Consider the following 16,339-nt stretch of genomic DNA (forward strand, 5'->3'; position numbering starts at 1 on the left):
AGTTCATCTTTTGGCATATGCAAATTGAACCTGCCATTGTTTAGCACGAAAACAGATATCAAGAAGGGTCTCCACTCTCAAGGAAGGCTTCAAAAAAGAAACATCTTACTCATAATACTTTATTTCAAGCATTTAATACCATTACACAAAAAATAAACGCCATAGATTATTTTAATACCTAGTTTTTGTACTTATATAAGATAAAGTTTGCAAGTTGATTTTAATCTAAAGTGGTTAAAAAAGTATTCTGATTGGATTTTCCTATTAAAAAAACCCTGCGATATTTCACACTGAAAACGACTGAACAACGTCCTGAAAAGTGTGATTAAAGCAAAGAGAACTAACGACACGAAGAACGGCAAGATAAATCAAAAGATTCATAGACCAATTGGGTTCCGAAAGAAGATAATTTTTGTTTTTTTTTTTAATTTTTGCTGATGATCCGAGAGAGAAGATAAATACTAAATCTAAACAGTAACAAAAAAGATAAAATTAGTGACCCAAAAAATCCAACTTAAGAAATAGAATTATGCATCACATCGATATTTACCAGTCGTTCCCCATTTTTTTCTATTTTTGCATTAAAAAGTGGAGTCAAAGGTCAAAAGACTTAATAGCAAGGTTGGAAATTGGAATTATCAAGTACTAAAATCAACGAATAAAAACATAAAAGCAATAGAAAAAAACAAAGCTACCAATCAAAGAAACCGCAACCCACGTTCACTCTCTTCTTCTCTGGTCTCTGCTCTCTATTTCCGCGTTGTCTCCCATTTCCACTTTTGCCCTCAACTTATTCAACAAAGCGCGTCTCCCAAGGGGCATAACGGTCATTCCACACTTCTCTGCCCCTCTTCTTTTCCTTCAGTGCAAGTGATGAAATTGAAGCAAACTAACTTGCGCTGAAAAATGTCCGAAAACGGAGAAGAGAAATTACTCGCTGTGGCGCGGCACATAGCCAAAACGCTGGGCCACAACAACACCATGTCTGATGACATATTCCAAATACTATCGAACTTCGATGGAAGATTCTCGAGAGAGAATCTTTCTGAGAAGGGCGCAGATGTGGATCCCAGAGGCTGCGCCGCACTGGATCATTCCCTCAAATCCCTAGACCGCCGGATCTCTCCCTACGTCTCCTCCGACCGCACAATCTGGGCCGACGCCGCCGATTCTGCTGCCTTCCTCGACGCCGTGGACGAGCTCGTCGCCGTCGTCGCCGAGTGGAACCACCTCGCCTCCGACAAGTCCGTCGCCGCCTGCCTCGTCCGCGCCGAGGACATGCTCCAGCACGCCATGTTCCGCCTCGAGGACGAGTTCCGCTCGCTCATGGAGCGCGGCGGCGAGGCCTTCGACCTCACTCGGAGCCACCGGAAAGGCGACTCAGCGGGGAATTTGCCGTTCGAGTCAGACGAAGACGTCGACGAAGAAGAAGAAGAAGCGCGGAACGTTGGAATAGGAGGAGGAGACGAGGAGGAGCAGATTCCGGTGGCGCTGCCGGTCACGGACTTCGACATCGTCATCGACGCACTGCCGTCGGGGACGATCAACGACCTGCACGAGATCACGAAGCGAATGGTGGCAGGAGGCTTCGGGAAGGAGTGCTCGCATGTGTACAGCAGTTGCCGGAGGGAGTTCTTGGAAGAAAGCGTGTCGAGATTAGGGTTACAGAAGCTCAGCATCGAGGAGGTTCACAAGATGACGTGGCAGGACCTCGAAGACGAGATTGAGAAATGGATTAAAGCCTCCAACGTCGCTCTCAAGATCCTCTTCCCCAGCGAGCGCCGTCTCTGCGACCGCGTCTTCTTCGGATTCGCCTCCGCCGCGGACTTCTCTTTCATGGAGGTCTGCCGCGGATCGGCGATTCAGCTGCTGAATTTCGCCGACGCCGTCGCGATCGGGAGCCGGTCGCCGGAAAGGCTGTTCCGAATCCTCGACGTGTTCGAGACGCTGCGTGACCTATTTCCGGAGTTCGAGGCTCTGTTTTCTGATCAGTTTAGTGTGTCGCTCAGGAATGAAGCGATTACGATTTGGAAGAGGTTGGGGGAAGCGATTAGGGGAATTTTTATGGAGCTGGAGAATTTGATTCGCCGGGATCCGGCAAAGATTGCAGTTCCTGGTGGCGGACTTCATCCGATCACTCGCTATGTGATGAACTACCTCCGTGCCGCATGTCGGTCACGGCAGAGCTTGGAGCAGGTTTTTGAAGACTATGGCTTGAAAGAGTACCCAAAGCTTGATGATAGGGTTCCTTCCTCTTCTTCTCTGTCAGTGCAAATGGATTGGATTATGGAACTGTTGGAGAGCAATTTGGAAGCAAAGTCCAAAATTTACAAGGACCCTGCTTTGTGTTATATTTTCTTGATGAACAATGGGAGGTACATTGTTCAGAAGACCAAAGATAGTGAATTGGGAACCCTCTTGGGAGAAGATTGGATCAGAAAACACGCTGCAAAAGTTAGGCAATTCCATGTGCACTATCAAAGAAGCTCGTGGAATAAGCTATTAGGGATTCTGAAGTTGGATAGTAATGGGTCAATGCCCCATATTAACTTGGCAAAGTCAATGAAGGAGAAACTCAAGTCGTTTAACACAGTTTTTGAGGAGATATGCAAGGAACAGTCTTCATGGTTTGTCTTTGATGAGCAGCTTAGGGAAGAAATAAGAATTTCGCTTGAGAAAATCTTGCTTCCTGCGTATGGAAACTTTGTTGCAAGGTTTCAGAGTGTTCCTGAGCTTGGAAAGCATGCTGATAAGTATATTGAGTATGGAACGGAGGAAATTCAAGCAAGACTCAATGGTTTGTTTCAGGGAAGCAGTGGATCAACTGGTAGCCGAAAGTGAAGGTGAAGCTGCTACTAGTTCTTCTTGTGTATTTGTAGTGTAATTAAAATTAAAATACAATGTTTTGATTATCACAAAATTGTAGTCTTGTAGTCGTGTACTATAAATACTACTGTATGTTATTCTTCTTAGCATCATAGTGGAGGATTGAAAAAGGATTTTCAAGTAAGAGCTACGAGTTACAAAATTAACCTTTGTGTTGTAACATTTGAGGTGGTTCTTATATTGGTCATTGGTTTCATCAACTCTTTTCTTGTGCAGGGCTTAGAATAGTATAGTATCAGTATGTATTTTACTGAATCAAGCAATTTTGTATGTTATATCATTTATGTACGTTTTTTGGGTTTCCTTGAGTAGATTTGCTTGGTTCTATTCCAAAAAGTTTAACAAATACTTCGACGATTTACAAATAGTTCATGTACGAATATTTTAACCTTATTGGTCCTAAAAAACTGAATCCGTTCTTTAGTCCCTTAAGGATCAGAATATTCCTCCAAAGTATATTAGAGTTTTACGAGTTCTTATTTTTATTAGTTCATGAAAGATGTTTGATATGCAGGACAAGTTAAGAGTTAATTGGTTGTTCTAACTACTAATTAGTAATTAGAGAGATTCTGTGTCGATGGAATTTGATTGAGCCAATCAACGATATTTTTGCTTTTGTTTTACTCTAGTTAAAGGAGATAAAGCGCAATGTACTGTTTATTTCAAGTAGTGGTTTATGTGCAGTGTAGCATTAACCTTCCCCCGTGTTTGGAGCGATCTTCTTCCTATCTTTATACCAAATATTAATTCTGAAGTGAGAACACGAAACCCCATAGCTGATTTCTAATTACCATCAGCCTAAATCTCTAATCTATAGTGTTAACTGATTCTATTATTTAACATATTTCACTGCAATCGAAATTTTGAAAATGTCCTAAAAGTTGGAGACGAAAATGACCACACACCTAAAGCTTTTTCATTACCTGAATCGTAGCCAGCTTTGTCTAAACTCTGAATTCGTTAAAGTCATGCATTGCTGTTAACAATTCGTAGCATTTATTTACGGATTAGCAAAAAGAAAATATCAAAGTAGACAGCCACTTGCCAACTAAATTTTGAGATATTTAGGATTAGGATTGTTTTTCTAAACTAGATTTTTTTTTAACTTGTGGTTTATCATGTGCAAAACAATTTTGTTGATAGGCGAGAAACAATTATCATACTAAATTTAAGATTAAACATAATATCCAAAATGCTGTGAAGGCAATTATGTAAACAAGGTTTCAATATAATTAAGGGGTAAAAACATATAAGAAAATGTGTAAACGAGGATATTCCCTTTATATATAGATATAGGTAAACAAGACATTAGTTTGTCCAACTTTGCCGGTAAATGTATGTAAGGTCATCTTAGGGGTCATCTTAGGAGTCCTGGCTCTGGAAGAGGGCATCTTGTATGGTTGGAGGTAATTAAAACCTGATCTAACTAATTTACAGTTGGGACGGGATATGTTGCTAAAGTCTAATAAAAAATTGTTTTTGTTAATGATCGAATTTAAATAATATTTGAACGGTTTTAATTTTAAATTCAACACATTAATTACTTGTGTCCAATCACTTGATTCACTTTACTATACTTTTGTGATTGAATTATAGTTTCACGACACCACAATAACAATAAAGGTTTAAGCTACCTCAAAATAAATCATACTAGATTATTGTTGTTAAATTGATCACAATTCAATAACTATTTTTAAATAAATTCAAGATATTTTTATTTTAGATCCCCAAAAAGAGTGAAATTTGATTTAATTATGAAGCTTGATACCCTCCATTTTTTTGTTATGAAAATAGCTAAATGTGTGTGTACTAAAATTCATGTTCTACAATATTATGTGTCGATTTGGTGAAATCTATTGGTTATGACAAATCATTAATTATGGAATGACAAATCATCATGCACTTCAAGCATGGTTTGAGTTTCGATCCTTGGATTTGTGCATATGAAATAATATTTATTGGAAGATGTCAATCCTTGAATATCAATACCTCAAAGGATCAATCAAGAGATACCTTGTGTTTAGCCAAAAATAAAACAATTTAAAAATATGAAAAAAAATGCAAGGCATGTATGAAAGGAAAAAAATATAACATTTTTTTTTCTAATGTGTGCAACATTACACAAAATAAGACTAATTAATTATCTAATTTTACCTAATTCAGATGAACACTTATTACTAATGATTCTTTCAAATTTATTATTATTTTTTCTTTATTTAGATTAATAGTTTCACTTTCAATCAAAATAATAAATATCTCTATCTCATTTAATCAATAGATTCATTTCCTATAATATTTTTATCTCCAAATAAAATAACTTATCTCTTTCGAAAAAGATAAAAATAATATTTTAAAGACATTATTATATTCATTTTTTAAACGACCATAATTAGATTCATCGATTTTTCATTTCCTGATATTTTTCCTAAAAAAAACAGATTTCTTTCTTATTTATTAAATAAATTCAATTCCTTTAGTAAAAACAATAATTCTTATAATACCTCTCCCTCCAATAAATAATAATAACTATTCTCCTTCTTCCGTCAAAAATATCAATTCTCCTTCTATTTCTATTCAACGTAACATTATGTTGTTGTTCTATAGTCAACTTTTGAATCTCATAACCTCTTCAAAGTGTCATAAAAATCTTGCATAGAAAATATATGTTGGACAATAGTAGATAGCTAGGCAAAAAAGCTATTGTTCTTTTTATATCTTTTAAAATAAATGAAATTGTTGAATATCATTATGGTGTTTAAATATTATTTGGATTTTTTTAGGGAAAAATATTGTAGGAAATGAATCTATTTAATAAGTGAGAGAGATATTTATTATTTTTGATTGAAAGTGAATCTACTAAACTAAATAAGGAAAGGATACTAATTAATTTGAAAGAATCATTAGTAAATATTTATCTGAATTAGGTAAAATTAGATCATTAATTAATCAATATAAGTAGTTAAGAAACTTAACTACTTGTATGCAGTGAATACTAATTACATCTACAAAATTAGCAAGTGAACTTGCTTAATTTGCATTTCAACTTTTTCCTTTCATGAAACTTGTCTTGTAATGCGAGAGTTGACACTTTGGTGTGGTAGTTGACTCTTCAGTGTGGATGAGTTGCATTATTAGACTTATGGTTCCTTTGGTGGAAATTTCATACTTGTTATCCGAGACCAGGTTTTTTTTATCCCTTTTCTAGAAATTTCATCTGAAGAAACGGATGGGCTTCTCATCCTTCTGGAAAATGCTTGCTCTATAATCTCCATATATCTGTCTGTGAAAGTAATTCTCTATACCCATTTCAGATAGAACATGAATTCTTTGACCACACAAATCGTGACATGGCTGACGCAGGTAGCAGTATGAAAATTTGTTGTTTTTGTTTCAACTGTTGTTGGACTTGTTTGTTATGCTCTCAGCTCCTCCTTCAGCTGTCTATTTGGAGAATGGAGCATGTTGAAGATCTTCATCTTCCTTTGGAGTCTGTTTCCAAAGGTATCTCAACACTCAACTAGTCTCCTATTCAAAGCTCTTTCAGCATTCTTGGTTTTGACCATCACATCTGTGTATTCCTATTTTGCTGATAAAGCTGTGAATGGAAAACCATAGACACCACATCATACGAGAATCTTCGAGTCCAAGATGATTCTGTAGTGATTGATGTCAACAATGCTAGGATGATGCAACAACTAATGACTTGTATCAGTGCGCTTCAGCGTGGAAACTCAAATCTCACCAACATACTTTTTGAGTACCTTGATGATAAATCTGAAGTAGCAGGTATTGACCATAACCCATTTGTTAAGGTAATTGTTCGGCCAGATGTCAAGGAGAATCCAATGACCTGTTGTGTCATGGACTACTTGGAGCTAATTTTAGAACAATTCGTATGTTAGCTGATAGAACAGGTACAACTTCTTCGATTTCTAATTGTAAAATTGGATCCTTCTGATTTTCAAAAGTAACAATTTTGATGCCTTCGTCCATTTGCCCGAGTTGATCGTTACCTAATAACATTGACCAATCTAATTGTTATGTGGCACAATGATTTATTGGTTATTAGTGAATAATTGGGATTATTAGTTTGATTTTGTTAATAGTAAATTAATTAAAATACTTTTATAACAGATTTGAGAAGCCTCACTGGATCATCTTTGTGTGAATCCGCATAGATTTGTACAAGATCAATAAGGTGCTCCAGATAGATTTGAACAAGACCATATATACCCTTTGCAATCAACAGTCGGTTGCAAAACATCACTATCACAATTTAATGGCTTCAATCCACAATTAAGTGCAATGCCATTGCTGCTTTCAGTAAGATTTTTTCACTCCAATTCCTTCTCAAATTCCAAGTAACAGCATTCTAATAGAAACTCGGTGTTACGAACATAACAAATATGTCTTATCACTATAGGCCAGTTGGTCCAAGTGACACAAGGACACAAGAAATGAGTGTTGGGCCCCATAAAAAGAGACCCAAGCTTGAGAAGACTACTTCAGTGTGGCCGAAGGACTACGTTGGACACTAGCTCTACCATTTAGTTTTAAGAGTAATTACTTTTATCACCTAAAATTGATCATTTTCATATTTTTATTAGAATCTGAGTTCTGTTTGAATTTATTACTCGTATCCTCAGGTTGTTAGGGGAAAAATCTATCCTATATGTATCCAAGCACGGAATGAAAGAAGGCAGAGAAATCATTACTCAGAAATTCCCTTTTCAGTCTCTTTGCTATTTTGGAGTTACTCTTACTTGAAACAAGTCCTCATTCCTTTACTCCTCTCTATCACTCGGCCAGAAAAACAGAAAAATAATAAAATAAAGAACAGAGAGAAAAGAGATGAAGCTGAATTAATATGATTGCAGAAGCATAAGGGAAGATAAAGAACAGAAAAGTACAAATATGTGTGGCAATAAGATTAGAAAGATTAGAAAGACTATAACAAAAGGAATGAGGACTCTTATGAAAACTCAGCAATGTCACAACACGTGTGGCAATAAGATTAGAAAGATACAGAATGATAAGAACCACTACACGTTATCATGATGGATTTAGTAAGACTATAACAAAACTCAGCAATGTCAGACAAAAGGACAAACCCACTTGCATTGCCATTATTCCAGCAGTTATGAGAAGCACTAAATGATTATGAGCTTAAAACCTTTCATCAACACAACTTTTTGGAGTTTGTCAGCCAAGTATTCCGGGGGCGACTTAATATGCACTAGTAGTAAGATAGTCACTGACCAGAGTTGTTGAGGAAGAAACAAGTCAGGTCATTGGATAATGAACATATGTCGAAGTTGGGGCATTGCATCTTTCTCTAATCTCCAATATTTGACTCTTATTCCTCTTATATGAAACACTTGGAGTTGCAGGAAGTTTCCCTTGCAGAAAACCATATTAAGCACAACATAATCGTGTTTTGCAATTAGTTTCATATAATTAGCTTATAATATTTTTCTTAGTCATTTGAATAATTAGCTTCAACAATTAGACGTGCTAAATGAATTTATTTATTTTTTCTTTTTCTTTTGAGTGGATGTGAAGGAATATGGTTAATTTCCGATGGCTATGACGACTATGATAAAGTTAATTACTTGTAGGATCACTTTTGTAGTGTAGTAATAATATGTTGTGAGGAATGGTTAGTAATTTAAAATTAGATACAGTTAAGCTATATATACACATAAGTTTTTCATGAAAACTTTTTAAAAATATTCTTAAAAAATACCATTATACATTAATGTTAGTTTTTAACAATATATATCAAACATAAGTTTTTTTACATATGATTTCCAACAAACTAAAAACTTTTGTTTTACATGATGCCCCCTTAATTTAATATATTATTCACAAAAAGAAAAAAATACTTTAGGTAATATAAATCTGTAATCATGAGACACAACTCCATACACGGCAAGGAAGCAACATCCATTCTCAATTTGAATTTCCTGCTATTTCAAATTGGAAATTTATTTGGACAAAGAAAATGGAAATGTAAATATTGTACAGACCCACTTAGCTCCAACGTTTGTGAAGCATTAGAGACTATGAGCTTACAGCCATTCCTGGGCTCCAAATCTTTTAGACTGTTAGCCAATTCTTTGGGGGGCCACAAAACATGCACCAGTCGTAAGGCAGTCAATGACCAAAGTTCTTCTGGAAGCTCAGACAATCTATAACATTTATCAATGACCAGATGTCGAAGTCGAGGCATTGCATGTTTCTCTAATTTCCATTGTTTTACATATATTTGTCTCATATGAAGCAATTGAAGTTGCGGGAACTCTCCCCTGCCAATATCAAGAAGAATATAACGGACGTTTGGAGTTAGTTTCAAGATTTGAAGGTTGGGAAGTCGTCCTAGTGTCTTCAAGAAAGGTTGGGGATCAAGGAATGCAGCTAGATCCAAGGTTATCTTGGTAAGATTTGATGGATACGCATTGGTGTCTGATGGAAGTTCAAAACCGCGAATTACTTTTAGGCTATGAAGATTGCTGAGGCGCTCTAGACTTGATAACATACATGATTCATTAGGAAGGCGCAAAGCTAATTTTCGCAACCTAGGAAATATGCCACTGTTCAACAGGGAAATAATTTGTTGTGGATGCTTACCTGATAACAAAAGGGTTTGGAGATTCTCCATTCTATTTGCTTTTGGCATGAGGACTGGTAACTTCCCATCCCCACTCAAATAAAGATGTCTCAGTCGCTTCAACGTCCAAATTTTACTGGATACTGTCCCACGATATCTTACATGCAGTGTTTCTAGATTCCAAAGGCTGCATACACAATCTGGAAGGTGCTTCACTTTTATTCTCAAGTATCTTAGATGGATCATCCTCTTCAAATCTCTGGGGACTGAATAAGACGAAAACCCATGAAACATATCACAATCAAGCACACGGGCCAACTTGAAGTTTTTCAAAACAGGAACTAGGTCCGCTCTATCACTACCAAAGATGAACATAGAACGAGTGCATGATTTGTTAAATGTGTTTGCAGCGACATCCGAGTCTCGTTTCAAGTGGATGGACATTCTACGGGGATTGGTATTACTGACGGTATCAATGTTGGAGTTTGTGCAAACCTCCAGAAACTTATCAGACTTGCTTTCTGACATGCAAAGATCACGTAGAAGATCATGAATCCGACATGTCTTGACACCCCCTTCACTCCTCCTTTTTGCCACTTGCACTAAGCTGCGATCCACCAGCTCATCCAAGTAAAAGTCAGCTACATCTTCCAGCTCTGTTGTTGTATCTGCAATTCCAGTTTTTTGTGGTTGTATGAACCCTTCTGCGATCCAATATTTGATCAATTGCCTTGCACTGATCTCATAGTCTTCTGGATAGATTCCAAAATACAGAAAGCAAGGCTTTAATCTTCCAGGCAAGTTGTTATAGCTAAGCTTCAGTATATCCATCACTCCAGTCTTATCCTCTGTAAGATGCCAACTCACTTCCTTGATTCTTGACCACTCTCTTTGTGACTTCTCCTTCTTGGCAACGAGTCCTGCTAAAACAACAATGGCAAGTGGTAAACCCCCACAAATTTTCACAATGGATCTACCCAGAGGCTCTAAATCAGACAGGCATTCTTCCCCTCTAAAAATCTTCTTTGTGAAGAGTTCCCAGCTTTCATCTTCATTGAGGATGGGAAGGTAGTAGGGAGACGCAGTTCCAGCATAGTGTGCCACCTCTTTGTTGCGACTTGTTATGAGAATTCTACTACCTGTTTGGTCATCTGGAAAGGCTCCTTTAACCTCATCCCATACTTGGGTTTCCCAGATGTCATCAAGCACTACCAGATACTTCTTCCCTTTCAACCATTCTGCTATCTTCTTCTTCAGTTCTACCTCACTTAATTCTTCAGATGTGGATGACATTGAACATTTGAGAAGGCTGAGAAGAAATTCCTTGGGTCTGTAATCATTGGACACAGAAACCCATGCAAGGCAAGGAAACCACAGCTGCACTTGATTGTTGTTATAGATCTTACGGGCAAGAGTGGTCTTACCCAACCCTCCCATTCCAATTATGGAAACAACTTTAAGACGTGACTCACTTTCCATGAGTTCCTGAATTACATGGTTTGAGTCATGCACTAAGCCCACTACATCTTCTTCCTCTACCTCCCTCCTTCTTTTGAGGAGTGATTCTGCTTCTGCAGCAGCTTCTTCGCTTCGGAATTCACCTTCTCCAATGCCATATCTGTCCCTGTTCTTATAGATCTCATCGATCCGACTCCTGATCTTCTCTATGTCAGAGTTGACTTGGTGAAGCACCATGACATGTTCTTTGAGGTGGAATAACTTGCTCAGTTTGCTTCTCTGTTTTTGTTTGGCAATGCTGGAAACGTAGGTGTCAACCACATCTTCAGCTTTGTGGGCAACATCTCTGATTTGGCTCACCACTTCTTTCACCATCTCATGACTGCGCTTGCCCTCAGAATTCTTGAGGAAGATGTCTATAAACTTGAGCTCATTGCACAGAGAATTGATTTTGTCCTCCACGCCAGAAAGCAACTTGTGCTCATCTTCAAGCAGCCGAGACAAGTTATCTAACACAAAAGCAACAACACTATCAGCCATTTCTGTGAAACAGGAAATCTTGCGTGGAAACTCTAGAGAGTTTGTGGACAGATAGTATCCGGAGTAGACAAGGAACAATGACAAATGGACACCAATACAAGAAAAGGACGCGAATATTCGTGGACCCGCGTTTCTAATGACAAATGGCCACATACATACTAGCTGCGTTGATAACGGAGATTAAAACTTAACTTATACGTGTGTACAGAACTTAAAATTTATAACTTTTTTGGTATATGAAAAAATTATAAAGACAACCTTGAAGGCCAAAATGTCAATCAAACCTAACTATTTTAACCTTGTTTAATAAGTGCGTACGGAGAATAAATCCAGTTTGCCTTGAGAGAAAACTTGACTCGAACTCCACTTCATGTCAAGTTTTTCTTTTTTAAGTCCGGTACTCCATGTCAAGTTTTATCATGAAATGAGTAAATTCCTACAATAATTAACACTTCAAAATTTTGGGATCTAAATTCCAAATTTATTTGACATGTTACCATCCTCACTTCGCTCATTCCTTCGTGGGTTAGTACTTAGCACACCTTCCCTTGACAAATAAGCCTTTTTTAAAAAATAATTTATCCTTCTCAAAATTAAGTTAAAATCATGGAATAATAAAATTTAATTCAAAAGGTAAATACAGTTTTACTCGTATAGCTTAAAGACAAATTTCCGTCAGAGTAAATTTTCCACACAAAACCCATAATAGGATCACACAGACAATATCATTAATCCCTGACGGCAACACAACATGGAGGTACAAAAACCTGACACAAAAGTCCATAAGAAATAAATCCAATTCTTTCCAGTTCTCATGTTTTCACAGACTAAATTGGAAACTATAACCTAAGAATGATGCAAATGAAAAACGGCAGATTTCAGAACAGACTATATAATATGAATCTAGAGACTTGGATTTACAAACACTCCAAATCTACCAAATATACAGAGAAGGAAAATGACCTCCAGCAACAACAAAAAAAGAAGCCCGGTACCCCTTTTCCTCCAGATAAGAAATATATATATATATATATATATATATATATATATATATATATATATATATATATATATATATAACCCCCCTATTCCCTCAAATGCTGTCGAAGGAAATGAAAGATAAATAGATGCCCCCGTATCAACTTGTGTTTCGTATCTGTTGACTTGAAATCTGAATCAGAATCAAAGAAGAGGCAAACTGCGGCACAATCATCAACCTTACAAAAAGGAAATTTTGTCTTCCATGCCCCAACAGCTCACTCAACCACTGCTCTAGCAGCAGTAGACTGTGAAGCAGATGCTACAATGTCCACAACTTCTTCATTTGACAGAACATCCCAAATCTGCCCCCAAGAATCCAACACTTTAAAATAATTCAATATTCCATCTAAGATTGGTATAAAAAACACAGACTTGGAAGATATGGCCATCTGTTCCTGCTGTGCTTCTTCCGGTGCTCCTAGCTGGTGCTATTCTCTGTACTTCACTGATTGAATTGTAGTTCCATGGCACCACAATAACAATTAAAGTCTAAGCTACATCAAAATAAATTTGATTAGATTATTAAAGTTGAACTGAACAAAAATCTAATATTTATTTTGGTTTTAGTTAAACAAAAAGCAGTGAAATTTTGTATAATTACGAAGCTTGATAACATGCATACTTGGTTTTTCTTTTTTAAAAAAGAAGCAAATGGGTGTGTGTACTGAAATTTATCTTTTGCAATCTTACGTGTCGATTTGTATGAATCTATGGATTGTAAGACAAAATTAAGCAAAGGAAAAAAAAATATTGCAAAACATGTATGAAAGTCATAAAAACAGAAGAACCTTACCTTTTCATATTTTTGTGACAAAACCACAAAACCGGATGTATTTAATTTATGAAATCTTTAAATTCGTAATTTAAAATTTAAAAAGAAATTTGTAAAGAAAAATCTTCAAATCCAATCAAAGAATTTTATTTAAAAGTGTTTAAACTTTTTTTCTTTTATGGAACTTGTCTTGTTGTGAAAGACTTTTGGTCCATTTCTTCAAAATTTCATACGCGTGATTTCCTTGAAATTTCATCATAAATTCATTGATCTTTCAGTGTGGAAAAACAATAAAACAAACTGATAGGTCAATTGCTTTAGACTTTTTGTTCCTTCACTCTAAATTTCTTCTCAATAAATGGGTGGGTTTCTAATCCTATGCCAGAAAATAAAAATGCTTGCTCTCTAGTCTGTATATCTATCTAGCATTCTCTCTATCTTTCTCCTTCCTATTTCTCTCCTTATCTTTCTTTCTTTCCTTCTTTCAATCTTTAACCACACACCTTTAGTTTCTTTATGTTTTCCAGCAGGCAAAGGCTCTAGAGGATCCAACTTTAACCACATATCTGTCTGTGAAAGTATTTCTTTTCCCATTTCAGATAAAACATGACTTCTTTGACCATCCAGATGGCGAGATGGCTGAAGAAGGAAGCAGTATGGAGATATGTGGGGTTCGTTTCAACTATTCTTGGACTACTCTGTTATGGTCTCAGCTCCTCCTTCAACTCTCTCTTCGGAGAGTGGAGCTTGTTGAAGATCTTTCTTTACAGTATTTTTAGTCTCTTCATCTGCCTTTGGAGTCTCTTTCCAAAGGTATGGCAACACTCAACTAATCTCCGATTCAAAGCTCATTTAGCATTCTTGGTTTTGACCATTACATCTGTGTATTCCTATTTTGCGGATAAAGTTGTGAATCGAAAACCAGATGCATATAGCTTGATTTCTTCTGCTGCCTTTGCTATCGTGTCCCTCAGCCTGTCAAGGCAAACTGAGTGTGGATTTGAAGTGGATTTTTTTTATTTTTTCCTGGGATGTCTAATAGTACAACTCTTGAAGATTAAATTGGCATTAGTTATTGTTGGAGTAGGTTTTAGCTATGCCCTTATTATTCTTCGTTCCTCTTTATATACCATGCCATACCAGAATCTTGGAGTCCAAGATGAGCATTCACTAGTGATTGATGTCAATTCGCTACGTACAGATAATGCTACTATGATGCCACAACTCATGACTTGTATCAGGGCACTTCAGCAGGGCAATTCAAATGTCACCAACATGCTTTCTAAGCTTGTGAAGGAATACCTTGAAGATAATTCCAAACCAGTAGTAATTGACAGAAACTTTGTGATTGATGCGCTACCTTCGGGAAAAATCAATGACCTTCGCAAAAATATAAAGCTGGTAATGGGCGTTGGGTTTGCAAAGGAGTGCTACGAGGTGTACTGTAACTGGAGGAGGGAAAGCTTAAAGGAGTGCTTAATAAATTTATTAGGCTTGCCAGAGATTAATGTGGAGGAGAAAAGTAGATTGTTGGAATTTGAAAATTACATTCTTAGAAGACGTATTGAGGCTATCCAGGTCGCTCTTGGAACACTAATTCCCAGTGAGCGACGACTCTGTGATAGCGTCTTCCAGGGGTTCTCTTATGTGGCTGATCTTTGTTTCACTGATATTTGTCGGGGAACCTCAATTCAATTGCTGAATATTGCTGTTGTGTTTGCGAGAGCTAGCCCTTCATACTGGCGTTGGTTCGAAATCATTGGCATGTTTGAGGCATGGCGTGACGAAATTCCTGAGTTTCAATCGTTGTTTCCAGAGTCAGTGGTAAAAAAAGCAATGGCAATCCATGACGAATTAGGAGAAGCAAGCAGGGACATTTTTATGAAAGTGATAAATATGATTTTCCATAACCCAGAGGCGAAGATAATGGTAAGAGCCATGGATGGCAAGATTAAGGTAATGACCATTAATGTCATGAGTTACCTCATTGGTTTGGCCGATCAGACCTCGGAGCATAATGGAGCTGGAACATCTTCACTTTCTGTGCAGATTGATCGAATAATGAAGCGTTTGGAGAGAAAATTGGTGGCAGAGAGCAAACATTTGGGAGAAAGACGGTACTTTTTCATGATGAATAGTTGGAGGTTGGTAGAGCTATGTGCCGAAAAGTCGGGGTTAGACGTTGATTGTTTCAAAAAATACACAGCAAAAATTCAACAAAACCTCAAACTTTATCAAAGAAGCTCTTGGAATGTGGTGCTAGACTTGTTGAAGCTAGAGAACGATGATCGGTTTGTGGAGCCTAATGCTAACGCAGAGTCTATGAAAGACAAGCTCAAATTGTTCAACAACCACTTTAAGGATCTATGTAGCATTCAATCTAGATGGGCTGCCTTTGATATGCAGCTGAGGGAACAAATAATAATGTCGCTAGAAAACATTTTGTTGCCAGCATATGGAAACTTCATTGGGAGGTTCCAAAATATTCTTGGTAAACATTCTTATGAGTATATTAAATACGGAATGTTTGATATTCAAGACCAAATCAACCATTTGTTTCTCGAAACCAAGCCAATGAGTCAGAGACTTCTAAAGTTTGTATCTCAGGTTTGTAGTTCTAAAAACACTTATGTATAAAAATGGAAAGAAAAGATGAAAATAATTTGGTTGTTTTTTCATTCTGAATCATAGAGTCAATATATACACAAATACATATATCTAATTAGATGATTCTACTCCAATAACTCAGCAATCTATTCCTACAATCAAGTTATTCTAATATGACTGACTGTTACCATATTTAAAGCAAGAATCATGGGATACAATTAACTCTCATAATAATAAGAATCATAGAATATTGACTTTCCTAACATTCCCCCTCAAGTTGGAGAGTGGATATCAAGAACTTCTAACCTGCTCTTCATTGTAAGAAAGGATTCCTTCCCTAGTAGTTTAGAGAATACATCGGCAACTTCTTCTGTTGAAGGAACATACTCAGTTGCAACTGAACCATCTTGAATTTTATCATGAAT

The 16,339-nt window shown here is 36.8% G+C and overlaps 4 protein-coding genes across 9 annotated transcripts; 3 read left to right on the top strand and 1 right to left on the bottom strand.

The window, feature by feature from the left end:
* The first annotated feature begins 753 nt into the window (after positions 1-753).
* LOC114384206 (exocyst complex component EXO70B1) lies at positions 754-3,197 on the top strand. Its single transcript, XM_028343858.1, has one exon. It carries the CDS (start codon positions 907-909, stop codon positions 2,839-2,841), a length of 1,935 nt encoding a protein of 644 aa, XP_028199659.1. The 5' UTR covers positions 754-906; the 3' UTR covers positions 2,842-3,197.
* A 2,810-nt stretch (positions 3,198-6,007) lies between these two features.
* Positions 6,008-8,356, top strand: LOC114384552. 5 transcript variants are annotated; one of them, XR_003660717.1, is made up of 4 exons: positions 6,010-6,387; positions 6,482-7,209; positions 7,310-7,445; positions 7,533-8,356. XR_003660717.1 is itself a non-coding variant. In XM_028344244.1 (2 exons), exons 1-2 carry the CDS (start codon positions 6,234-6,236, stop codon positions 6,786-6,788), a joined length of 441 nt encoding a protein of 146 aa, XP_028200045.1. In that variant the 5' UTR covers positions 6,009-6,233; the 3' UTR covers positions 6,789-8,356. The 5 variants fall into 5 exon arrangements, 1 of the variants encoding a protein (XP_028200045.1); XR_003660718.1 differs by having other exon boundaries at positions 6,482-6,800; positions 7,021-7,209; positions 7,310-8,356; XR_003660719.1 differs by having other exon boundaries at positions 6,008-6,387; positions 7,315-8,356.
* Positions 8,357-8,756: 400 nt separating this feature from the next.
* LOC114383164 (disease resistance protein RPP13-like) lies at positions 8,757-11,524 on the bottom strand. The gene is made up of 2 exons (XM_028342773.1): positions 11,026-11,524; positions 8,757-10,992 (listed from the first exon to the last, which is right to left on the bottom strand). The coding sequence occupies exons 1-2, from the start codon at positions 11,492-11,494 to the stop codon at positions 8,861-8,863; spliced, it is 2,601 nt and encodes an 866-aa protein (XP_028198574.1). The 5' UTR covers positions 11,495-11,524; the 3' UTR covers positions 8,757-8,860.
* Positions 11,525-13,689: 2,165 nt separating this feature from the next.
* On the top strand, positions 13,690-16,034 carry LOC114383642 (exocyst complex component EXO70B1-like). 2 transcript variants are annotated; one of them, XM_028343356.1, is made up of 2 exons: positions 14,013-14,120; positions 14,509-16,034. In XM_028343356.1, exon 2 carries the CDS (start codon positions 14,520-14,522, stop codon positions 15,942-15,944), a length of 1,425 nt encoding a protein of 474 aa, XP_028199157.1. In that variant the 5' UTR covers positions 14,013-14,120; positions 14,509-14,519; the 3' UTR covers positions 15,945-16,034. The 2 variants fall into 2 exon arrangements, with proteins under 2 accessions (XP_028199156.1, XP_028199157.1); XM_028343355.1 differs by having other exon boundaries at positions 13,690-16,034.
* The last annotated feature ends 305 nt before the right edge of the window (positions 16,035-16,339 follow it).

Source organism: Glycine soja, chromosome 14 (genome assembly GCF_004193775.1).
Source record: "Glycine soja cultivar W05 chromosome 14, ASM419377v2, whole genome shotgun sequence".
NCBI lineage: Eukaryota > Viridiplantae > Streptophyta > Magnoliopsida > Fabales > Fabaceae > Glycine > Glycine soja.